Source organism: Triplophysa dalaica, chromosome 21 (assembly GCF_015846415.1).
Source record: "Triplophysa dalaica isolate WHDGS20190420 chromosome 21, ASM1584641v1, whole genome shotgun sequence".
Classification (NCBI taxonomy): Eukaryota; Metazoa; Chordata; class Actinopteri; order Cypriniformes; family Nemacheilidae; genus Triplophysa; species Triplophysa dalaica.
In genome coordinates, this window is record NC_079562.1 from 592,326 (window position 1) to 618,108 (window position 25,783).

A 25,783-nucleotide genomic window follows, 5' to 3' on the forward strand; every position below is an offset into this window, starting at 1 on the left:
TCTTTAATTAAGTAAGGTGGGCATACACGCTTTGATTTTAGCGAAGTTCTGGTTCGAACACGAGCTCTCTCTTGTGCTTATGTATGTTGAGGCTTCTGCATATAAGCAACTGTGGAGCCTAACATATAAACGTTACGACCTGAGTAAGTGGAACATATGTATGTAACATTTTTTTTAGATCTAACGAAAATGAACCATATTTTTTTGGTGCATTGATTACTTAGGACAAAACAATGGGTTTACTAGAGTAACCATGTTTTTTCAATTTTATCTGTGGTAAAAACATGGAAAATATTCGTAAGGGTGCCGACAGGGCGCATGTTGTCGACATACATTGCGTACGTTGGTGGGCTGCAGAGTGGCGATGACGTATTATACTACGGCATAGTTCTGACGTCACACTTTGATGTGGGCCTTGTTGGACATCCGGTGCAGTCAGGTCGCAGCATTTTGTAGTGATGTGCAGAAAAAAAAACATGCGACAAAGTATAACAAAAGGCCTTATTTCATATCTTTGCACAAGCAAAGATAAGACACAAGCTCAAACAGACAAATTTTAAACACGATTTGAAATATAAATCTAAAAATGTAAGTTCTTCATTTGTGGTAATTTTCAGATTTCGTGCGTACACATAGTGACACCTGGTGGTCAAGGTTGATATCACTGATCTGCGTTTCATTCATCAGTTGTCAATCTTTAGTTTCTTAAATCTTCGGATTAATTTTATGCAAGAACTTTGAAAAAGTAGAAAAATCTTGATTTACAACTCCAAAAATAAAGAGGGCAACTTGATTTTTAAAATAGTCTGTTAAAATCGTCATTGATATAAAATCATCAAGTAATGATCGAGACACAGACATGAGAGCAATGAGGAACTCCACAGTTTACAAATCTGAACATTCGTCTTTTGTCAAAACTCTGATCATAAATACATTCTTGTGATCAATAAGTTTAAGATTCATATCCAAATGTTTTACTCTTTGTTTTCACAACTTTGGATTCAAAACTGGTAATTGGTAAGAATAACTGAATAAAAAATGACTTTTGATACTTACATTTATGCATTTTGCAGACGCTTTTATCCAAAGCGACATATATTGGATTATCCAATATATTGGTTTCTAAATTTATGCAATCTCCTGGGATCCAACACACAACCTTGGCGTTGTTAACACTATGCGATTACCACTGAGATACCGGAAAGCTTCTTATGTACAAGTAAAGAAGTTTGTGCTTTTACAAGAACTCAAGTCTTTGTAAGGTTCACTTGTAATAAAATTAATATTTGACCTGTCGTATTTGGAATGAAGTTCTAATAAGAATGCATTTTACATACTCTACAAGCATGAACTCTATATCATCATCTCCACCAGGACTTCCTTAGTTTAGTGCAAGAAATAAAATGTCAAATAGGGTTTTTCCAGATCCCCAAACTCATGTATGCACATAATCACAGTGACTTCAACAAAACAATGTGAAATACAACATATTCTTTATTATTGTATTATATTGATAAATGTCCATCTGGTGGGGGAAGAATACAACAATTAAATCAAGAATAAACTGTAATATCAATAATAAAATATGTACAAGAGGAGTATAGCATTTATTCACACAATCTTTCCAAACTCTCTATACAACCGAAAGGTTAAAAGCTCAGTGACAGCTCTATACAGGCAAAATCCAGACTGCAAATTTCCCATTATGACATCATAATAACATTCGTCCAATCACATTCGAAGTGACTGCATGCCATACCAGGTCAAGGTGACGCACTAATGTGAAAACAGATTCAAATTCTCCTCAAATATACACTTCTCACTCTGTTTGTGTGAGATTTTATTGAAGCGTTTCAATCGATCAGTAATCAAATCATGGAGTCCGCGAACAGTACCCATCTCTGACCAGCAGGTGGCGCTAAACTTCACTCTCCTGCACAACTAGGATCACAAACATTGGTTAATCGTCACTGTTAGCTTTGCAGGTTAATATACACTGTATTCTGTTCATAAATAGATTGTTGACCAATACTTTAAAACTATACATATTTTATATCTCTAAGATTAATACGCACCAAATTGAACGAAATCGGAAAATATATTTACTATTACGAAAAACAACAAACGCTCGTTCACGCACGCACGCCAACGTCCCACCCAGCTACCTGTGCACGAGCTTTAAACCAAATTTAAAGAGACAGTTCGAAGTAAAATGAACACCATTTACTCATCCTCATTGTTCAAAATCCAACATTCATTCGACTAGAAATCATAAAGCTAACGTGTGGCTCAACAGGAGAGCGAATGAAGCTTATGAATCACACAGATTCACTTACATTTGAATCTGCGGATAAAATCATTCACTTGCATGATTAAAACATGTCCTGCTAAATCTGCTTTGTGCTCGGTTGCAGTAAGAAATGAACACTGGATTCAGAATGAGGGCGAGTACATGATGACAAGTGAACTCTTTAAAATCATTTGGCAAAGTCATGATTCCCTTGCGTCACAGGACCTGAAGGAAACACAAACACTTGTTCTGTAGTGCTCATGTTATCTGTTAAAGGCAAAACGATTCCAGATTAGAATGAAAACTCACACACACACACACACACACACACATTTCAAGTAATGACAGACGAATTCATATAAAACAAGAATTAAAATAAAACCTCTTCCTGCATTAAACTCGAGTCACAACCATCTGTAATCTCGCTCAGCAATCACACAATGAGAAAAATATCACTACTTCCAAACAATTATATATAAAATATATATATTTTTAAATAATCTCATCTAAACATAAACCATCAGTGATGCAGGAGGGAGTCGTGAGCAGAAGACATCAGGTGAATCACACACACCTGATGATGTAAGAACTAAAGCAGAGGGGGAATATCATAAAACATTACATCATTACATTAAGTGTGCAGGTCAAGTCTTACTCAACTCTAAATTCTAATTAATTTGGCTTTAAAGGCAAACAAAAATAAATAAACATCACGACAGATTTAAACGTCCAACCAATATAAATGTTGAATCATTGTACAGAGTTCAGCCTGTCAAAAACACACTGAAGCTCTAATGTAAGACTTCTGAGTGAAGAATCTGCTCTAAAATGGTCAAATGATGACATTCTCAAGTTTTTTGGTACGACGCGCATCACAAATGGCAATGTTTGAAAAAAAAAACAAGTCAAAACAGAAGTGATCTGCTCCGATACGAGCTCATACTTGACCATAAAACATTGAAAATAAGCTTCAATATTAATCCAACAGAACACACGTCATGAAGTTAAACATGTGTCACATGACAGATATTTTACCAGAAAATCAAAAGAAATGATTTGTACCATAAATCAATCAAACAAAGCCTATTGTTAAACCATTTAGAATTTCTGTACTGTGACATTATTTTCAACAGCAGTTTAGCACAACCCTCAAAAAACCTGTTAATCCTAAAATAATGAGATATTCTGTAGTATTTGTTATACTGCTTTCACTCAATTTTTTTAAATAAATGTAAAAATGTTGATGAATGTTATACAATAACTAAGGAATCTAAAGTAATTACCAAACCATCATAGTGATGATGTGCAAAACTGTCATGAAGATAGTGTCAGAAACTAAAAACACAGTTGAGCAGAAACAGGCTTCATTTTCGTTCAAATGTACTGAATTTCTTTTGATTTCCGCTAAAATGTTTAGTAAGATGTTCTTTCATTGATATTGCGATAATGACTGTCGCTCCAGTGTCACATCAAGTAAACGCCGTACAAGAGAAGTGACTTTTACATTCTGTGTTAAAATCACTGAACGGAATCAGATCTAAATAAGTCTGATGTAAGAATAATCGGATGCATTTGGTGACTTATAAACAAGAAAGACGCTACGCTGTTTTAGTTCCCTCTTTGAAAAATACAGTGTGAGAGCAAAGAAAAGACATTCTCAAGACTGTTTGAAGCAAAAGGCACATGTTTTTAAAAGGAGCAAATGTAAAACCAAACCAGAGGATCAAACATCGCACGGGTCAAACGAACTCTCACGCAAGGAAATCGAGAGAAGCGGGGAAGCACTCAACTTCCTGTGAGGCTGAAGAGAGGCCGGCAGTCAGTGGAGTGTCACAGATGTTTGATGGAGGAGCCCTGAAGAGCACCTTACTGCAGAAACTCCCATCTGAACGTTTTCGGCGGGGCAGGAATATCCCTCTGTGATGCACCCAGGCCTGCCCGGATGAGTCAGACGCTGTCAGGGGTTCATGAAGGGAGCGGGGGTGTCGGAGAGCTTAGATGAAATTATTCTACTTCCTCAAGACACCATCATTCATTCCTGCATAACCTCAAACCCACATCGGACCCCTCATTCACCGTCCTGTTTACTGCTCAGGTTCCACGCCTCACTCCCCTCTTACGACTCTGTGAAAGCAGTTTTGGTCAGAGGTCAAAGGTCATACGAACACTTTGGCGAGGGCATCTGCTCCCGCACTGCCGATGTAGCACTTGGTGGGGTGAAATGCCACATCATTGATGGACTCCTCGAACTTCTTCCTGTGAGCGGTAAACTCCTGAATACACGTCTTGCTCTCCATGTTCCAGAGACGCACAGAGCAGTCGTGACCTGAGACAAATACATCACAGTTCTCATCACAGAACATAAAGAGAGTCAAACAGAAAGTGCACGAGTGTGTGCGGTACTTACTGCCAGACATCAGATAGAGTCCATTTGGATCCACGGCGAGACTGGTCACAGCATCCAGATGAGCCACCATTGAGTGTATCAGTTTACCTAAAGAACATATAAATATGACTTATTACATCATTGCCTAAATTAAAATGCAGCGCTTCAGAGGTAATCCTTCAAAACAAATGAAAGCTACTGTATCCGTTCAACTCTGTTACAGTCTTCAACCCCGTCACACTATTCTCAACCCTGTTGTCATCTTCAACCCCTGTCACACTATTCTCAACCCTGTTACAATCTTCAACCTGGCACATTATTCTCAACCCTGTTATAAACTTTACCCCTGTCACACAAATCTCCACCCTTTTAATATCTCCCACCCGCAAACTATTCTCAACCTTGTTACAATCTCCAACCCCTGTCACACAATTCTCTACCCTTTCATCATCTTCAACGCGCAAACTATTCTCAACCCTGTTACAATCTTTAACCCCTTTTACACTATTCTCAACCCTGTTACATTAATATTTTTGAAAAATACAAATAAAAAGCTTTTCTTGCAGACGTGTTAAAATTGTGATTTTTAACTTAAACATAAGTACAAAAATCAAGAGACCAAAAACACAAAATGTATATTTATAACTTCAATCACATAACAATCATTAATGTTTAGCTTGTAAGAATTCAATTGTAATGACAGACATGTGGTGAAAAAACATGATTTGTTGAATTTTTATTGAATTTGTAAATACCCTACGTTATCAGGCACATTTCAATGTAGTTAAAACATGTTTGTGTTCAAGCCGAAGTATAAGTGAATCTCAGGAATACACATTAATAATAATTCTCTAGTACTGTGTTCAATCCTGTTACCTGTGGTGTTGTCAAAGAATCGGATATGGCGATCTTCCTGTGCTGTGACTGTTATCGGCAGCGTGGGGTGACTGAGAACTTTATTGATCTGACACGGCGCATCTGAAGAATTCAAATGGAGGTCAAAGGTCAGAGTGAATGATGCTTTACACTAATACAGTCTATATATACTGTAATACAGTAACAGTCCAACAGATCTTTTTAAAGATTTCAGTTTCATCTCATCAGTGTGTTTGTGTAAGTGAAGTGTTTGAACAGTTACCAGGTTTGCTGGCGGACTGGGACTCCAGCTCCAGAACCAGCTGTCGGGTCTCCATGTTGAAGATGCCCATCCTGCCGTTACTGAACGCCGTGACCATGTAAGCGGGATCACTGCACACCAGATCCACAGAAGATGGGATGCCCATTTCTATACGACACAAGAACATTTAAGACGGTTGTGTAGAGACGCTGTGGGAATCAGTCAGTTTTAATCGCTTGTCTGTTTAAATTTTTTTCTGTATTTTCAGTATTTAGCTTGACAACAGTTTTACTTATTTCACAAATCAATGTCCGATGGACCAATCAGAAGCTAACTGCGGCACAAACTTCTATTTTTCTTTAATATTCTCAACCCAAGAATAAATAATAAATGGACATTGAATATTTTTATTGCAGTGATACCTTTACTCTCATTGAAGACTGTGATGGCCGGTGAGGTATCCGCAGCATTCCACAATCTCACCGTCCCGTCCGCGGAGCACGACAGGAGTCGGTGATGAGCCGAGCTGTAGACCAATCCCCACACAGCATCTGTGTGACCACTCAGCGACCCCCGCAGCACAGACGGCTCTACAGGAGACAGAAAGTCAGCAATCATTTACACTACACATTCATATTACCTGCAGTGACATCTAAACAGGAACATACCATACGAGTCATACGGGTCGATGTTTGGATTGGGAGTGTTCCAGCTCTGAATGGTTCCATCCAATCCACCACTGAAACACTGATCTCCACTAGAACTCATCACCACACACAGAACCGGACCCCTACGACAGAGACACACAGAAGAACATCAGACATGTTTGAACAAGAGGATCATGACATCACATCCCATTCATGTTCAGATTTTGGATATGATTCGCACAAACCTGTGACCCCTGAACGTGTAGATGGGTTCCACATCCAGAGCTGCACATCTTAACACACAAACACAAGAGAAGATCAAGAACCGTCTGAATGTAATAACACAATGAAAGATTCAGCAGTGTTCTCACTTCTTGGCTGGAGCCGTTTTCTGCAGGTTCCACATCTTCAGAGTGTGATCTTCAGACGCGGTGATCAGAACCGGCTCCACCGGGTGGAACGCCAGACCGCGGATGGAGTCAAAATGGTTCCTCAGCGTGAACTTTGGGTTCCACGTCTTGCGCAGGGCATCTTTGTTGGTGGTGATCTGAGGGAAGGGAAATATTAGAGCTGGAATGTGAAGCCGCAAACCGACGTGTTAAAATGAACTGACATCATGAGACAATGCATGATGTCCAGTGTAAAACCCACATCGGTCAAACACAGATTACAATGTGCAGTGATACTTCAGCTCTGTGCTGTATTGTTTACCACGGTCAAATCTGGCCTTGATCTGTAAACTCACATCATAAGACAGATTCTCAGCTTCATTGGCCACTGTGAGACCGGCAAGTTCTCCGAGACCCAGTTCAGTCTCCAGAGCCTCATCTGGCCCCATGATAAATGACTTTCCCGAGGAGGGGGGGAACGTCATGGCTTCAACTGAAACACACACACATGTAAACACACAAGCACATGTAGCCTGTAGAGGAGTAAATGTTTGTGAGTGTTTTTTAGAAATACCCTCGTCCGTGCGGCCCAGCTGATGCTCATTGAGACGGGGCAAACTCGGGCGAACCGGAGGTGCCACCGGAGGCTGAATGGATGATAAATCCTCAGCGTCACGGAGATTAGCCAACATGTCCTGAAGTTTACACCTGTTGGGCCCTAAAGACAGAAGAGAAACGCACTTTATCTAGAACTCCCACAGTCATATATCACTGACTGATGCTGTGCAAAATCCAAACCATGGTCAAATGTTTCGAGAAAATAAATATATATCATAATAATACTTCATAGATCTTTGTGTGCAGTATATGATTATGATCGGCTGTTAAATATTTCAAAATTATATGACAGTAACAGGACAGGACAGGTGTCAAATTTTGATCAGGCATTAAAGACGTCTTCCCCTTGGGGTCTGAAGAGCGTAAGATTTGGTAAAACACCAGTCGTTTTAAATCTGTCTGCATGGAATGACCGTAATGACTCGCTTAAAACAGAAAATCAAAATGAAAACATAGTAATATTAAATATGGGAAGGGGAGGAGGAGTCTAGATGGGCCACACTCCCTCCCAGAGCACCAATCAAAAGGAGAGGAAAACAAACTAAACCAGTCGGTGTGGCATTGAACAAAATGTTCCACAAGAAATGAAAACGATGCAGAATGAGAGGAATGAGAATGTGAAGGAGAGCCAGGGTGACACCAGACTCGAAGGATGATGGGTAAAAAAAAACTGAAGGGAAACACAACAGAGAGGGAAAACTGAACAAGGAGTGGTGGTGAACCACTGAAGAGAGCTGCTGGTTTTTGCTTTTTGGTCAATCGAACAAAGAGTTTAAGAAAGAAAGTGTATGATTAGAAGAAGCAGTGATGAACCGATATTATTGATTACATCCTTCAATGGCAGATATTTAGCATTTCAGTTTAAACTGCAGAAATGAACATGAATGAAGAAACAGGTGTATTTTACTAAACATTGTCACTCAAAAATGATCATAAGACAAACATGCAAAGAAATTAAAGTCAAGATTTTTCTCTTCCTTTTTCATGACAGTAAAACCCAAATTTCTGCACTGTAAAAACGATCATATTTAAATAGTCAAATATTGAAACACCACGCTTGTTTTGACTTCCTTTAAACTCCACTTAGTGTTACCGTAAAACAAGAGAAAATAACTGCATTTCCATATTGAGAATTACAGAATTAACAACCAATGAAAATGTCTGTGAGTATTACAGGAAATGTAATCTGGGTGGCGGTGGTGTGTCTGGTTTTCTAGCACAAATTCCACTTGACTTTTTCCTTATCTTTGGGGTGAAATGAGAGCTGGACATGATTGTGTGAGATCTGATATGGGTTCACCACTAGAAGTATAAAAGTAAAGAAAGAGGAGACGGCGAATGAAAGAGCTCCCGGCCGACTTACTCTTCACCCCTTTCTTGCCCTTGCGCTCCTTCTTGTACTGTTCCTTGAGTTTAGAGATCAGCCCCTCATCCACGTCCCACGCCTCAGACAAAGGGCTCTGCTCTACCTTCTCTACATGAGGGAGGGAGGGAGGAAGACACATTACACGCCTGATACACGCCCTGATGATCAGCGCCTCCTTCACATGTGGGAATAACTTGATGGAAGCAGCCCGTAAAAATAAGATCAGACAATTACAGATGCCATGGCACTGTTGTTTGTAATCCACTGCTGTATTGCATCACAGCTTTTTGGCATAATAAAGCTGTGTTGCGTCACCAGTGCATCTCTCATTGAAACTGAATAACTTCAGGCGACTGTGAACAGATTTCAGTGTGAATGGCCATAAACACACGTCATCACGAGAATCCCCACACAAACAGAGCTTGAGGCATGAAGCAACTGCTTGAGATTTAAAGCCATGATGCCGATCGATCCGTACAGGGATGATGGAGAAAAATCAGTCCAATTCTCTTCAGGGGTGAAGGGGTGTGTGCGTGTGTGTGGAGAAACACACAGATAGACAGACAGACAGGCAATCAAACACAATCATCTACAGGAACACTTGATGTGGAGCTATTTAGAAATAAACGCCTTCACATTTACAGGAATTTACAAAGACAGGCGTCTGTTTTTATTTAAGATGTTTTTATTTATCTTTATTAAAAAAATAAAAAAAATACACTAACCCTTTCTCTCAACAGGTAGTGGTCTAGCTTTTGTTGAAACCAGTAACTTTGTATTGGCACCTAATGTATTATGGCTCCTGTATGAACTATCGCTTATTGCTCCTAAACTCTTTGTAAGTCGCTTTTGATAAAAGCGTCTGCTAAATGTCTAAATGTAAATGTAAATGACTGAAGCTGTGAGTCTCACCCCAGTCACCTCGCTCTCCAGCAGGGGGCGCTTCAGTCAGACCCTCCATGTCCTCACTGTTAGCCAGAAAATCAAAACCCTTCAGAACCTCGTCAGTTTCAAGATCATCGCTCGTGTCTGCTGAGGAAGAGGAGGGCGATGGAGACACCTTCCTCCTCACCATCTACACCACACACACAGAGAGAGAGAGAGAAATGTGTTAGTGATGACAGCTGGTGTGTGTCTGTCTGTGTTGGTGTGATGTTCTGAAGAGTTTCTCATGAAGCTGAATGTGTGTTTCACTAACATATACATCTCGTTCTCTCTCACATAAAGCACTCAATCATTTGTGCTCGATCGGATTTTAAATTAATTCAGTAAAATTCACCATAAATTCACAGGATCATTTTACACTTGCTTCAATACATTTTTTAAGAGAAATTGTGTAATGACATCCCATCGTTATATGATTATCCCTGCGTACTGATTTCCATGCTAACACATCTAAAACACTGCTCAAAATGAACATCATCAAGTCCCAAATTCAACTATTTTGAAACAAGTAAAACTATTTGTAGAGTGTAGCTGAACTCACTGTGGCAAGGTCCATGATGGTCTTGTTTTGTCCATCACTATCTTCATCCTCATCTTCATCAGTGAACTCTGCAGCAGCTTTCTCGATGAACTTGAAGGCTTCGAGCACCGAGGCAGAGTCGGACATCTCTGGTTTACTGCGAGCAGAAATCCACATGCGTGTGAAACACACAGAGTAAAAACAAACCTTCATATGAGCAGCTCATATCCTGAGGCTCATTCATCACATTACTGTTTCATATTACACATCATCACTTCCGTCTGTCTCAGCACATCGCTCGAGTCATGTACAGATGGACAGATAACTCAGATGATGTGTCTTTACTGTGATATACACTGACCCCATCATGGTGTTACTGCTGTCCTTCACTGAGGACGCTTCAGTTCCGTTCACCATGGGTTCCTGTCTCTGATCACCGGGTCTCTCTCCACTGTCTCCTGCCAGACCGAGCAGAGCTTTGACCCGCTGGGACTTCACATCCAGAATGGTGTCTGTGTAGCCCACCTCCTGTAGGTATCTGAAAAGGACAGAAACAAACACCAGAGGGTGAGTGAGAGAAATGTTCATGTGTGGGTTTATGTTGCGTGTTGTCAGTGCTGGAGAGAGTAAAGGTTATTTTCCAGACCCTTCAGATCGCTTATTAACTCAGCGAGAGGGCCACTTTCAATCTATATTCATATATTCTGTTAATACTTATTCAAATGAATGATCAAACAACAATAATTGTGACCCTCCTGATTTCAGCTGCTCTTACACAACTGACATCAAGAGAGCAGAACGATCTCAAAAAAAATAGTCTGATCTCACAAAACCTGTAAAGAACAAGTCTGACCTCATCAAAACCTTCAAAGAACAAATCTGATCTCATAAAAACCTGCAAGAGCACGTCTGATCTCACAAAACCTGTAAAGAACAAGTCTGATCTCATCAAAACCTGTAAGAGTGCGTCTGATCTCATGAGAACTGTAAAGAACAAGTCTGATCTCATCAAAACCTGTAAGAGTGCGTCTGATCTCATGAGAACTGTAAAGAACAAGTCTGATCTCATCCAAACCTGTGAGAGCGCGTATGATCTCACAAACCTATGAAGAATATGTCTGATCTCACAAAGCCTGTAAAGAATATGTCTGATCTCATCAAAACCAGTAGAGAATACATCTGATCTCACAAAGCCTTTAAGAGCTAGTCGGGTCTAATCAAAACATGTAAGAGCACTCCGGATCTAATCAAAACCTGTCAAGAACATGTCCGATCTCTCTCAACTGTACCACTACAGAATCCATGAAACAATAAAAACGGGTTGAACCCATTACTTACCTTGTGTTTTATAAATCCTATAAACCTGATCTAATGTCATGAAGGTTGTTGCTGGGACAGAAATTCTTAAATGTGAGTTTTAAAAAGTAGAGAAACAGCGAGGGAGAGACAAAGAGAGAGAGAGAGAGAGAGAGAGTGAGCAGTGTGCCGTCTCTTACTGTACCAGTCTCTCACTAGGCACACAAAACTCAATGAGCAGAAACAATCCAGCATTCATTCACAATAACTGCCTCTGACACGCACACATGCATGTGCTCACACACACACACACACACACACACACACAAATGTAACACATATTAGTTCCCCCTTTAAATCACACCAAACGAAAACGTGTTAAACACAAAACCTTCCTGTTGTTTTTTTTAAACTGCTGTTAGGTCATTCTGTTTAGTGTGTGTGTCTGTGTGTGTGTACACTTTTATTTATGTTAAACATGATGTGTACACTGTCACTCACAGAATAACGTCTGCTTTGATATTCTACAGCTGTTATGGCAGAGGTCCAGATTTAGCAAAAAACAAATGTTGTGTATAAGTGTGAGTCTTTCTATAAATTCAGTACATATTCTATTTAAATACAGAATATAAACAATATTACTATATGTAGTACATATATTATATGTATATAAACACATACTAGCTGCATTTATAAATATATAAGAAAGACATCTGATCTCTTTGTGATTAAACAGAGCTTCTGTAAGATTCGGCAACCTATTAGCTGCTTTTAAAAATGTGTAGTCGTGCACATCCCCAGAGTGTGTGTGTGTGTCTTACTGTCTCAGCAGCTGCCGGCCCTGTTTCCAGCTCAGCTGACTGTTGGGTGGTTCAGGAAGCGTCTCGTTCTCGTTGCCGTCATCTAAGGGTCAAAGGTCAGACACAAGATGACAGAAGTGTTTCACTCACGGTTTGTTTGCACACCAATCTCTCACACCCTCCTGTCTGTCCACATTCCGTTAGGACTCTTTGCAGTGGTGCAGCTACAAACCATGCCGCTTGTTCACCTCCGTAACGCATGTGCGTTTAAATGTCGGAAGAGCTCAGACTTGCTCACCATTCCACTTTCCTTTGTTATACATAGCATGTAAAGAGACCATCATCACTTTCATTGTCACATAGCTTTCCACTAGATCAGTTGTGAGAGCATTGCGTTAATAACGCAAGGTTGTTGGTTCGAACCCTAGGGATTGCACATACTTAGAAACAAATGTATAGGATAAAGCAATGTAAGTCGCTTCGGATAAATGCGTCTGAAAAATGCTTAAACGTAACATGTGAAAGACAGTAAGAACAATTGACTGCAGCTTGTGTCTTGAGTTTAAAGTCAATCAATCCATGTTTTCTAATTCTGGCATCTTCCTGTGAATTGTTACCCTGTGACAGCGGTACACAGCTGATATGCTGGTGTTGTTTGTGGAAGGCGACAGTGTGAAGTTACACATCAAGTACATGCCAAGTCCTCTGGGGTGGTGTCACGTTTACCTGAGTCGTAACTGGGTGGTTTCATGTCGCCCTGATTCAGCTCGGCTCCATATTTCAGCTTGTGGTATTTTGCCCTGCGGAAGAGAGAGCATAAGAACACAGGTTTAGAGGTTCTGTTGCCACGGTTACAACACCTCCTTCTGATCCCAGCGTCGCTTCACGTGTGTAGGATGAATCTATAAATTCCTCTGAATGTGAGAAGAGTTTTCTGCGGTGAAGATGAACCGACACACAATCTGATTCGATCTAATGAAAGAATAGCTGAAATAACACGGGAAATTGCTGATGTGATGGTGTGTGCGGCGCACACTGGTGTTATTTTCAGCTTTTAGATGAGTTGACTGCGGTTTAAATGACAGAGAACACATATCATGTATGGACGACCAAAGTGTCCAGACAGACAGAGGAACTTCAAACAAACCACTTTACCAGCAATCATTTATGCACTTCATTTAATGTGTATGTAGTTTATTCGACATCACAGGTGAGTCGTGTGGGATATGTCATCATCTCTTTTTGAAAGGAAATGAAATATCTCACCCAGGAGGTATATTTTCTTTTAGACATTTGTGTGGTGTCTTTATTTTCATGGGAATGAAGCACATTTATAAATCCTCATTACACGAATAAACAATATGGATTTTAAGACTGTAATAGAGATTTTGACATAAGTTGTTGTGCCACCTTTTCATGCTGCTTTGAATATTTGCCAGAATATACACAGAAAAATCTCATTTGATTTCCAAAAATGGTTAAAACACTGTATTACAGTTATCACACAAGAATAATACAAAGATTCTTACAGTTATGATTTTGCAGTACAGTAAGGATTCATGCTAGAGTAAATCAAATATGACTTAATGCAGAAAATTAAAAAGAGAAGACATCATGTGTATCATTGAGATGTGTGTGTGTGTGTGTGGTTTGTGCAGACCTCTCTTGTTTAAGAGCGTACTCCAGCATCTTAATGCGTCTCACCAAATCTTTCTTCAGATTCTCCTGGCCTTTCCTCTCGCCCTGCAGGAACGCGATCTGAGCCTACAACACACACAAACACACACTGTCAGACATGACCTCGGACACGCTGTGATGCGTAGCAGTCAAAACTCTTTCAAGGATTTGATGTCGTGACCTTCAAAGATGAAGTGATGTTTCTAGCTGGACTGATACAAACATGTCCAAGATAAACGTAAAGTTACAAAATAGATGAAGAAAATAAATAAACAAATAAAAGAAAATGAATTAGTAAAAAACAATGCACACATAAAAAAGAGAGAGAGAGATATGCTTTGGTAAAGTAAAGATTCTTTTTATTCTGCCAATAAAGTCTTGACAGACGGACGGACAGACAAACAAACAAAGAGAGGTTCATGTCACTCACGATGACATCAGTTGACTTCAGGAATGTGTGCTGTTCTGTGATCCGATGAGCATTCTCTCACACACACACTTGTGTTATTTTCATGACAAACGTTGTTTAATGTGATGGGAATAAAAACAATATTTTCTGGATGCTGAACATGAAATGACACACGTCCGGTGTTCTCGTTTGGGCTGTTGTGTTTTATGCAGCAGAGGTTTGATGCTGCTGTTATCAGTGTCTTGTGTGTTTCTCTGGAGCATGTCAAATGATCTCAGTGAAGAAGCATGTTAACCATTAAACACCTCCCAGAGATTTCACCTCTGAAACAGACACATGCGGAGTAGACAAATCAACTTCCAGCATACTAACACACTGAACACTCCACTGGAATCAGATTAAAGCAGCACTAAAGCAGTTGGACGTCGCACCGGACTTAACAAATCACATCACAACAGCATGACAATCTCATGTCTTAAATAGAAAACTTAAAGTGAAGCAGCCTAGATGTTCACAAGAGAAGTCTTTAAATCAGAATCTTATTCTAACGTTCTCCTATAGTCACCTCGACACTGATACCTGGAGTTGCCACGGTAACAGTCTCAATCGCTGATGGAGGCTTCAGGTGACATGAGGGTTTACAGGACAAACCTGAAGCTTTTTCACCTTTCTTTTATTTAATGTTCCTCTACATGACGCACAACAGAAAGACGGATTGTTAGGATCTGAAGGACAGCCTGTGTGAAAAATAACAGATGGTGGGAAACCAGATTTATCTGACTAACACATTTCAGAGACCTGGTGATGTAACCAATGTATGATTTTGTAAGGGATAATCCACATCTATTCGTGCGCTAAAGGGTTTAATGCATGACATTAAAACCCTTCAACACACGGCTAGCTGTGGGTTATACCACTTATACCATGGTCATTTGCCAAGTTACAGCTTTAATTGATGTTCACAGTGTAATTTTAGATCAAACATGTGAATGTGAAAGGGAGACATTTTTCCACTTGCTTAAAGTTAAGGTTTATCCAAAATCATGCTAGTCGCTATCGCACCACTGTGCGCGCCTGTGTGTATAGCCCGATTTTTACCTCTGTGTCGGACTTACGTTTCGGTTTTCATTTATACTTCTACGTCGTTGTCCGCGTCGACAGACAATGACCACTTGACGTCAGTGTCCACGCACGTGTTGCCTGTGTTACCACGACAAGTGCTGAAGAAGAAACAGCTAGTTGTCAGTGATAGTAAACTTTTGTTTCAGATTTGAGATGTTAAATACAGAAGCACAAATAATTCCATTCCATTCCATTTTCTACCGCTTATCCGAACTACTAAGCACAAATAATTAACTAAGATAATTCATTTGGAAATGAGTTAGGGTAAAGATGACTTTCGAAGAGTTTTTTGACCTGAGGGAGAGGTTCAAACAGACCAATCACAGCGCTTGCAGTCCGTGTTGAGTTGACGCGTTGTTACATTTTTGGAGAGGTGCGCATCAGGCAACGAGGTAGGGTACGCGGCTCTGTGTAGGCTACAGCGTAGGTCCGACGAAGAACCATAAATTGGGCTTAAGTGTGACCACGTGATATGGTGGTGTGTTTAAGTGACGGATGCATGCATGGCAGAATAAAATCCAGAAAAAACGCCTTAAACAACGTTATCGCTGTATTATTATGAAAAGTATTAAAAGATTTACAGTTCGATTTGAAAAAAGGGCGAAACAAATTAGACGGTGGTGAGCAGTCATAGTTTAAAGCCTTGTTTATACACGCGCCTGGCTCTGCACCGCGAGTCTAAACTGATCACGCGTGGGTTTTCCTGAATGCGCAAGGCGTTTATGAGTAATGATTGTGAAACATCCTTTCCTCCGGTAACTTACGATCACGTTCTGATAAAAGGAAATGATTGGATGCTACCAACTTGACGAAAAGAGAAATTTAAAATTTCACTCATTGTAATCCGTCAAAATGACGGACGGGCTTCAGATATTTCCGTCACTGGTGAAAAATCTGTCAATGATGGAGAGTTTTCGGTTAACGTGCCCTCTGACGGTAACTGCAGCACTTAAATCCTTCAGTGAATCGATATCAAGATCATCTTTTTAAAGACTTCATTATGTTGACATGTCCATAACTTAGCCATATGAATATGAAATATACTAAAGAGTTTACAGATGATTCAAAGGACAAGCAATTTATCTGATATCAAAACTATGAATATCTTACAAAGACTTGATGTCATACACAACATTCATGTAGCAGACTGCTATAAACAACAACACAACCAGCCAATCAGCTGACAGCTGTAAAAGGCTATATACGCATCAGTCTGTAAATGGACTGTGGGTGTGACGTCTGAGACCTTTCACACAAGCATTCATGAATCTCTGCAGGGAACAACAGACCAGACTCTGCCTCGGGCAAATATCCCATCCAGAGTCATAAGGCATGATGGGAGAATTCCTCATTTACTGGATCTGTTAATAATGTAGATTCACAGCTTGAAAAACGGTCAATTCAAGTACTTATTGACCTCAATAACACAGCCGGTCCTTCTCTCTCTCTCTGGCAAGTATGACACATTTTGGAGACTACACAGACTCCTCGACTCGACTGGGAAACAAGAGCATGCAAACCCTTCAAAACAACTTCCGTCTCCCAAAAGACTCCAGCGGAGGCGCCCACTCCAAAAAAGGCCAGTGTGTGTTTAATAAGAGAGAGCGCGAGAGAGAGAGAGAGAGAGAGAGAGAGAGAGAGAGAGAGAGAGAGAGAGAGAGAGAGAGAGAGAGAGAGAGAGAGGAGATTAGAAATAGTTCAGTGACGTCGGGGCGGCCCACTCGCGTCCCCTGGGCATCTCTTGACATGCCTGCTGTCACACAACTCTGCACCGACACACAGAAGATATCAGCTGTAAATATAGATAACTATGAAGGTATTTATTATGTTTATTCACGCATGTTTGATGGCAAATGAACTAAGAAATGCAATAAAAAAATGTGCTGGGTTACAGATTGAACATAGTTTAATAGTGAAGTGTCTAATTCTGCAGTTCTACAAAAACAAAACACAAGATGACATGATGGCCATGAGGAGAGAGACCACATCAGCGCAACCACAAAAAAGGTTTCTAGGGCCTCTGGGTTTATTCTGTTTGCATTATAACATCAAGCTGCTTTAAACACATTACATCATATCTCTAAAATTATATGAAGAAAAATGCTAACTTAATGAATTAATAACCAATTAATACAGTATACATCAAACGGTGACATGTATATTGATCCCTTAAATTGAACCCACATCTATAGATCAATGACATTCAGATGATTAAAGTGAATAAATACATTTTTTGGGCCGCTGTAATGAAGAGAAATGACTTGAATTAAGCGGATTGAATATGTCTTGTGTGTCAGCAGTGTTTATGTGTGGTGTGCATTAGTCAGCATCTAAACAGTGATTTCATGTTAGTACACAGACAGACAGAAAGTGAGTTTAAGTGTGTGGAAAGTGTGACATGTGCAACACAACTCTGTGTGTATTCAGCAACACTGTGATGGTTTAATGGCGCTTGTGCAAAGTGCAGAGGAGTAGTTGCGGTGTGTTTGTGTGGTTTGAAATGACTGAGCGTTCTACTGTTCCCGCGCTCTGACGAATAAAGATGTGATTCGTTGAAGCGATCGCAGCAGCTCTCATCTCTCGTCAGACGGATGCAGATGGGGACGATCGGAGGATGGACAGCGCATGACAGACAGAAATAAGATTTGACATTAAAAGCTGATCTCTGACTGATCAACACAAAGACGAGGAGAAGGCAACTCTCAGGTGGATCACATGACCCGTAAAAAGTTGTCGTCATGAAGAAAACTGAGGGCACGGTTATGGGGGGACAACACAAAAACATTTTTCTAGCAACAGATCACACGCTTAAAGCTGCCACAGGATGACCCGATTCATCCTCAAGAAGGAAAGAGTTTTATTTTTTGTGAAAATTAATTGCGAGATAATAATCATATATACATAACGTGATTAGCTGTGACTAACCATAAACATAAGAATATAATCCAACTACAGGGCGAGCCCCTGTGAAACACCATACTGTGAATTGTGAATGAATGAGGTTGCCCTCATTTGCAGCGTTCAGGGATGCCATTAGCAGAGGAGAGAGCGAGAAAGAGCGAGAAATAGAGGGAAAGAACGTGAGATATAAAGAGCGAGAAATAGAGCAAGAAAGAGAGAGAGCACAGCAGCAAACAGACCGTCCAATCCCCCAAAATAGACACTAATTTTTTTGGCCATACAGAAAACTACACAGGATATCCTCTAATGACTTCTGTACCCCAGTCAGCACACTATTAAGGGGGTCAGTTAATGGCTTCTGCCGTCTAAGCAGTAGACTCTCTGGTCCTCTGAAAGCGGTTATAGATTTATACGTGCACTCCCCGAGGGCAGGTGCTGAGTGTCAGGCGAGTGTGGGTGGATTACCGGTGTGTCATCTCGTCTTTGAACACATCCAACAAAAACGCAGCATAAAAAGAGCCTCACGAACGCCCGAGCGATCTTTTCCCAATTCAAATGAACATTTATAGGTTTTAACAGCATTTGGTTTAATCACGCGCCCACACGTACATCTCTGACACACAGAGGTTTGCAGAAATGTAGGAGGAGATATTTTTGAGCAAGAGTTTTATTAAATCTAGAGATATTATCCTGAATCACATGTAGGAAAAGCATTAACTTTTGTGAAATACACAAGTATTACATTTAAGCGATATCATTTTTTTACAAATAAGGCATGAGGCAGCATCTGGTTTTGAAGACAAAGTCAGTGTTAAAGGGACACGAGTCTCGAGAATATAAAATACACCAAGAAACTATTTTGATATTCTTTTTGTTTTTTCTGAACGTACTGTTTCTAGGTATGCATTTATGTAAATTATATTTTTTTTTATTCTGTGAACTACAAACATATTTCTCTCAAATAAAATAAAAAAATCATGTTTCTATTTGCAGAAAATGAAAACTGGAGAAACAGGTGAAAAGTTCATATTCACTTTTAAGCAACACAACAGTAATATTTGTACATATATTTAGTAAACTTTTTTGAAGGTGATTTTTATCAGTTTTCATGCGTCTTGTCAGTCTTTCAAATTGCTGTTGGAGGACTTTATTTTATTTCCCGAGGTTTGATTTTTGTTGAAATTAAACAGACACTGGAATTAAATGTATTTGTACGCTTTAACAAGAGTTTAAAGGGATCATAAGGCGCAAATACATGTTGTTCTGTGTCTTTGGTGTGTTATAAGTTGCCCATGCATCTATTAGACATGTTACATTGCATAAATGTAAGTGTGGGAACAAAAGATGCATTCTATCTAAAAGCAAATGCTCAAGAAGCCTGAAACGCCTCGTGTATTAACACCCCCACAAATCTACGTCAGTTGGTGGTATGATGACTTACTGTGTGTTCCCACCTAACTTAAATGAAGTGTTTAGCGCGAGTGATTTACATGTTAAGTCAATGCAAAGACGCGATAGGACATCGCGTGATTCGGCGAGTTGAAAAATCGGAACATGTGCTAAAATTCGCGCCGCATTAACCAATCAGGAGCATGCTGCAGTAGTGATGCGATTATTACGTAGCGAGCGCAGGCAGAAATCAGAAGCAACAATGGAGGACAAAATCATCGTTGCTGTATGTGGAAACCTGGAGCTGTACGATACATCTTACGATACAAAACAGGAATGAAAAGGATCTTGCTATGAAGAAAGTGAGTTGAGGAGGTCGGACAATCTGGTAGGTTGCAAAAACTCTCACTCAATTTGAGTTAAATATATATATATATATACACGAGAATAGAGCCACCTGGCAGAAGCCCCTCCCATGATTTACTTCTGTTGTGAAGTGAATTTCACCTGTGATTGAAGCGAGTAAACTCAAAATGTTCAAGCGTCCAACAACGAGCGAATAGCACCATTTATTCGCGCAAGTCGCATTTGGTGGTAACCCTCTATTAGACCGCCCAAATGTATACGCAAGAAAGGTGGGCGTACATGTCAGTACAATTGAAGAGGAACCTGATGTTCCAAATATGGTCATAAGCGTTACATTTCCCTCACATGCTTGCAGTATTCCACCAATTACTACGCATTGGTTAACTGGCCAATCGTAGCACACCTGCCTTTTCAGAGCCATGAGCTTTGTGAAAAATGTGCATGTTTCAGAGAGGCGGAGCAAAAAGGAGACACAAACATGCACGGTATGTGGAAAATACAGCGTTGTTGAACCTTAAAGCGTGTATACAAACATTGCATTACATCCAAAACAAACCATAATATTCCTTTTAGCAGTGTCATATGACCCCTTTAACAGGACCACTGCATGTGTCACATGACCAACAAGTCTATCTGATCACATGATTGTAACTGATGTTAATCATGTTAGACCTGCACGAGATCTTAACGTCAAAGACCAAAAACACTTCCAGACCAGAAACATATACAAGTGCAGAGGTCACACTGGAGAACAATGTCTGCTTAACACCTACTACTACTAAAACAGGACAAAGAACACAATATTGATCACAAAACCTAGTGAGCTGATTACCTAGACAGGATTTTAAGAAATTATAAATGAAGTGCAGAAGAAAGGTTATATTGAATAGTAGGCAGCAACATCATGAGACAGAATTCTGATCAAATTTTTAAGGCTCCATGTATCTTTTCTTAGTGTGACATAAGTACAACACGATCAACACAGAAAATTACTAATACATATGCGTTTTTCACCCAAAATATTGAACAATGGCTATACACAGTAGTAATAAATAATGCAGCTCGTTTCCGTACTAAATGTCAAACCGTTTGCCGAGCTCACATCACACGTGACAATCAGTGAAGTACGAAGGTGTGGCACAGGGCGTTTCCTAAACCGTTTACCTGACAGAACAAGCAGGGGTTCATACCTTTCCATACAAGGCCAGACCTGCACAGGTTTAAAGGGTGGCATTACTGAGCATGTCATACTGGTTCCTCGCTTTCCAAACAACTGCTCTTCCTGGCAAACAAGATTACAGAGTTTAGCGCGTCAAAAAAGCTCATTTCAGAGCTGCGAGCTAATTGGTTATTAGATGGAAATCAAGTGCATGAATTAAGAGGTTAGCTTTTAGGAATTAGCCGAGCAAGCAGATTACACTAGATTAGTATGTACATTAGCAGTTCAAAACGAATTAAGGCAATTTGTGACTGTTTCAGTGCTCAACCTGAAGGCCGTCTTAACACCCGACACATGACAGGCACACGATCCACAGGAAGAGAAACTTGAGAGAGAGCAGAACAGGGTTAAGCAGTCAAGCCCGTGTGAATCAGACAGTCTCGCCCAACAGGTCAGATGGGCGAACATTCACACGCATACACAAACAAACACAACGAACGCAGAGTGAAAACCCGGATTTGGATGAAGTGTTTACTTCTGCGTCTGTCCTCCATGCAGGAGCTCCAGCCTTACGGTTAGTGCGTCCATGAGAAGAGAGAGAAACAGAGGATAAGAAGATTAGAGAAAGAACCCTGAGGAATAAGGATGTCCCCGGGGATCTCAGATTAGGGATGCCTCAAACCAGTTTACTTAAAGGGATACTTCACCAAAAAATTCTGTCATCATTTCCTCACCTTCCAGTTGTTCCAAATCTGTTTAAACGTCTTTGTTATGATGAACACAGTGAAAGATATTTGGAAGAATGCTTATAACCAGACTCCCAAAGTAGGAAAAAATACTTTATCATTTTTTTGATCTGTTGAACACAGAACAAGACATTTTAAAGAATGTAGAACAGCAAACAGCTCTGGGATTTACTGCCACAGAAACAAAATCAAGAGACTGAATAATTGTGAATTGACGATTTAAAGGTACACGTTTAAGAAAAATAATAATTTCTGTTCTGTTCTGAGCTAGTGAAAACATTTAGTTTTTTCATTTGCAGAAAATTTAAAAAGGACACACTGATCAAAGACTGATCTCGAACTCAGATACAAATATATTGTATAATCAATGCCATATAAGTTGTTTTAGATAAATGTATTGGCTTGTCAGGGCCCTTCACAACCAAAACCTGATAGACAAACGGCCAATGAATGGTGTGAAAATATCAGAATATATATTTCTCATGACTAATCAGAGACTTCACGTGACCATCAGACAACAACACTGTCATTCCAGTTGCATAAACTCTCTTTGTGTCCATCACACCTGTATTCAAATGTTGTGGCCCTCTATCACTCCACCATCACTTCTTTTATTGAAAGCACTCAAAGAGAGTCAAGACTGTTTTGTTTTCATTCCACCAGAACTGTACTGAACATTCTAAAAATGACCCAATACATAAAAAAAGTGGTTCTCACAAAGTGAGTCATGCAGAAGAACAGTCACATCAGTCACAGCCGCTGCCGGACACATGCTTGATCCACAAACATCCTCTAGTTAAACCAAGCACATTCATATGAGAGAGAGAGAGAGAGAGAGACAGAGAGAGAGAGAGAGAGAGAGAGAGAGAGAGAGAGAGAGAGAGAGAGAGAGAGAGAGAGAGAGAGAGAGAGAGAGAAAGAGAGACACACAGAGAGAGATGAGAGAGAGAGAGAGAGAGAGAGAGAGAGACACGAGAGAGAGAGACGAGAGAGAGAGAGAGAGAGAGAGAGAGAGAGAGAGAGAGATGATAGAGAGAGAGAGAGAGAGAGATGATAGAGAGAGAGAGAGACACGAGAGAGAGAGAGAGAGAGAGAGAGAGAGAGAGAAAGAGAGAGAGAGAAAGAGAGAGAGAGAGAGCGCGCTAAGCATCAGCAGTATGAGTCACCAGCTCATAAACTCTTCAGTGGATGTTCTGAAGCGTTTCACAGCCTCACAGTGACACAGAGATGAGACCACACACACTCACTCAAGCCTGTGCCGGACACAGAGAAAACCTGTAGCACTTATCTTCCCAACATCAGGTATTACAGGCCCGACACACAAACACCACAAATCATATTCCATGTTATTGATTGTGAATGTCCTCGAGGGTGATTTCAACAAGGCGACTTCTCCTACACGCTGTCGCCCACTCGGAGCTATGAAAGGCACGTTGGTTATAAAAGTGATATTAAAGACAACCCCTGAAAGGTTTTCCTCATGTACGCCGACTGCAACCTGTTCTGTTAGATATTAAAATAACCAACAAGAAAACTGGAACAACCTAGGCCTGGTCAAAAGGGGTCAGACATCACATGACTTAAACAGAACAATTTACAGTTTGCCCTTCATTTATTATGCATAATAACTCATGTGGAAAAACTGGATGGATGCCGGGATAAATGATCCATATTACACAAACCTTTCCACATGATTCATGAATCAATTATTGCCTTTAATGTCTAAATAACTTGAGCGTTCAGAATCACAACAGGTAACAGGGAAACGGCAACATTGTACCGAGCCGGCCAATATCATCTCAGCTGTTCAAACATGACAGTAATCATTTCAATTAAGTACTACACACTAAAGAGTCGGGCTGCAAGATATAGCCAAACTATCAAAAATAATGCAAATGTTGAATTATGTTACAAAAACTTTGCATCATTTAGCAAGTTGCCTAAATTGTGCAACCCTACAAGATAGTACACACTTGACCAGTTATACACTAAAGAGTCGAGCTGCAAGATATAGCCAAACTATCAAAAATAATGCAAATGTTGAATTATGTTACAAAAACTTTGCATCATTTAGCAAGTTGCCTAAATTGTGCAACCCTACAAGATAGTACACACTTGACCAGTTATACACTAAAGAGTCGAGCTGCAAGATATAGCGAAACTATCAAAAATAATCCAAATGTTGAATTAAAAATGATTTTACAAACTTATAGCATTTTCGTATTGCATAATGCACACAGCATCATGTAGCAAGTTATCTAATTGTGCAACCCTACTAGATAGTACACACTTGACCACTGAACATTACATAGACAACAGATCACTAGAAAATTTAAATCACAAAAATGTAAAAAATCTTGGAAATGTTGATCTAGTCCTCATGCCTCACTAATCAGAGGAGAAATCCACATAGTTAAGATAAAACACTGTGTGAAGTGTCAGCTAGATGTTAACTAACGTTCTCAGACCTGTATAGTCTATCACAGGGTCATGTGGGAAGAACTCAACACTGATGACATCACCGGCTGTCTGTGATGTCACACTGGGAAATAAAGTAAGAATAACAATAATTCTGTAGGATCATGTAGATTTTTCTAATTGCATCATTTTTATAACAAAATCTCACACTATGTGAATATATTTAACAAATGCTACAGAGTCCAAACACTACCTTTTCAATTAAATTTCAGATCTAAATATTACATAATCAATTCAGGGGGATGCTTAATTGTCAAAAATGGGGTGCATCTATAACCCTGAAAATATTTATATACTTCGTGATAAAGAATATGCGTCATTTTCATTAAAATTGCATTCAAAAAAGATATAATCCATTGCTTGTTCCTGACAGCTTTTACAATATCCCCTCGACGGAAATTATTTAATAATTTACATTTATACAAATAATAGCTGAAGATGCTTTTGTGTCTTTGTGGAAATGAACCTATTCTCTCAGAAGTGTCTGTCACAATAACAGAATACACAAAAGACTCAGTAACAGAGAAAACTCAAGTTTGTGTTGCTGGCTGCGGTCAAGCTCGTGTGTGTGTGTGTGTGTGTGTGAGAGAGAGACAGAGAGAGAGACAGAGAGACAGAGCGAGAGAGAGAGAGAGAGAGAGAGAGTAGCGTCAGCGCGCGAGAGAAAAACAAGCCCTCAAATGTCTGTTAGTGACTTTTGGCGCCGCTGAATGCTTTCAAAATCGCCTCAGAAAATAACGAACAGAAACGCGCGCATTTACCTGCAGTTCGGCTCGTTCCACCTCCCATTGCGCGCGCTCCACCTCGAAACGGGCCCACTCGTGCTGCAGAAAGTGTAAAATCCCCGGGACACTGTACTGAGCTCGGGCCGCCTCTCCGCCGCCGACGTCGCCCGGTTGTGGCGCTTTCGCTCCGCCGGGAAGAACCGAATTGTTATTGTTGTTGAAAAACACACCAGGACCCGCCTGCTCGTCCATGGATGGGCCGGGAATCGAAGGTCTGATCGACCACACGGGCACTGGATTTCGTCCGATGGCTCTCTCTCTCTCTCGGTTGCGATATCCGCCTCGGTGCTCGAAGGGGGAAACGGGGCGGCTGCAAGCGCTCAACTCACAGGCGCTGCTGCTGTCTGCTGTCACTTCATGACGTTTCCGCTACTAGC

At 40.3% G+C, this 25,783-nt stretch overlaps 1 protein-coding gene across 2 annotated transcripts; it reads right to left on the minus strand.

Annotated features, from left to right (window-relative positions):
* Nucleotides 1-1,476: 1,476 nt before the first annotated feature.
* Nucleotides 1,477-25,757, minus strand: strn (striatin, calmodulin binding protein). Of its 2 annotated transcripts, XM_056734413.1 has the most exons (18): nucleotides 25,383-25,756; nucleotides 14,035-14,138; nucleotides 13,101-13,174; nucleotides 12,396-12,477; nucleotides 10,640-10,816; nucleotides 10,300-10,435; nucleotides 9,726-9,888; nucleotides 8,811-8,921; nucleotides 7,404-7,547; nucleotides 7,186-7,322; nucleotides 6,812-6,987; nucleotides 6,686-6,733; nucleotides 6,462-6,583; nucleotides 6,216-6,383; nucleotides 5,815-5,961; nucleotides 5,553-5,654; nucleotides 4,698-4,784; nucleotides 1,477-4,616 (listed from the first exon to the last, which is right to left on the minus strand). In XM_056734413.1, exons 1-18 carry the CDS (start codon nucleotides 25,596-25,598, stop codon nucleotides 4,447-4,449), a joined length of 2,364 nt encoding a protein of 787 aa, XP_056590391.1. In that variant the 5' UTR covers nucleotides 25,599-25,756; the 3' UTR covers nucleotides 1,477-4,446. The 2 variants fall into 2 exon arrangements, with proteins under 2 accessions (XP_056590391.1, XP_056590392.1); XM_056734414.1 differs by lacking the exon at nucleotides 8,811-8,921 and having other exon boundaries at nucleotides 25,383-25,757.
* Nucleotides 25,758-25,783: the final 26 nt, after the last annotated feature.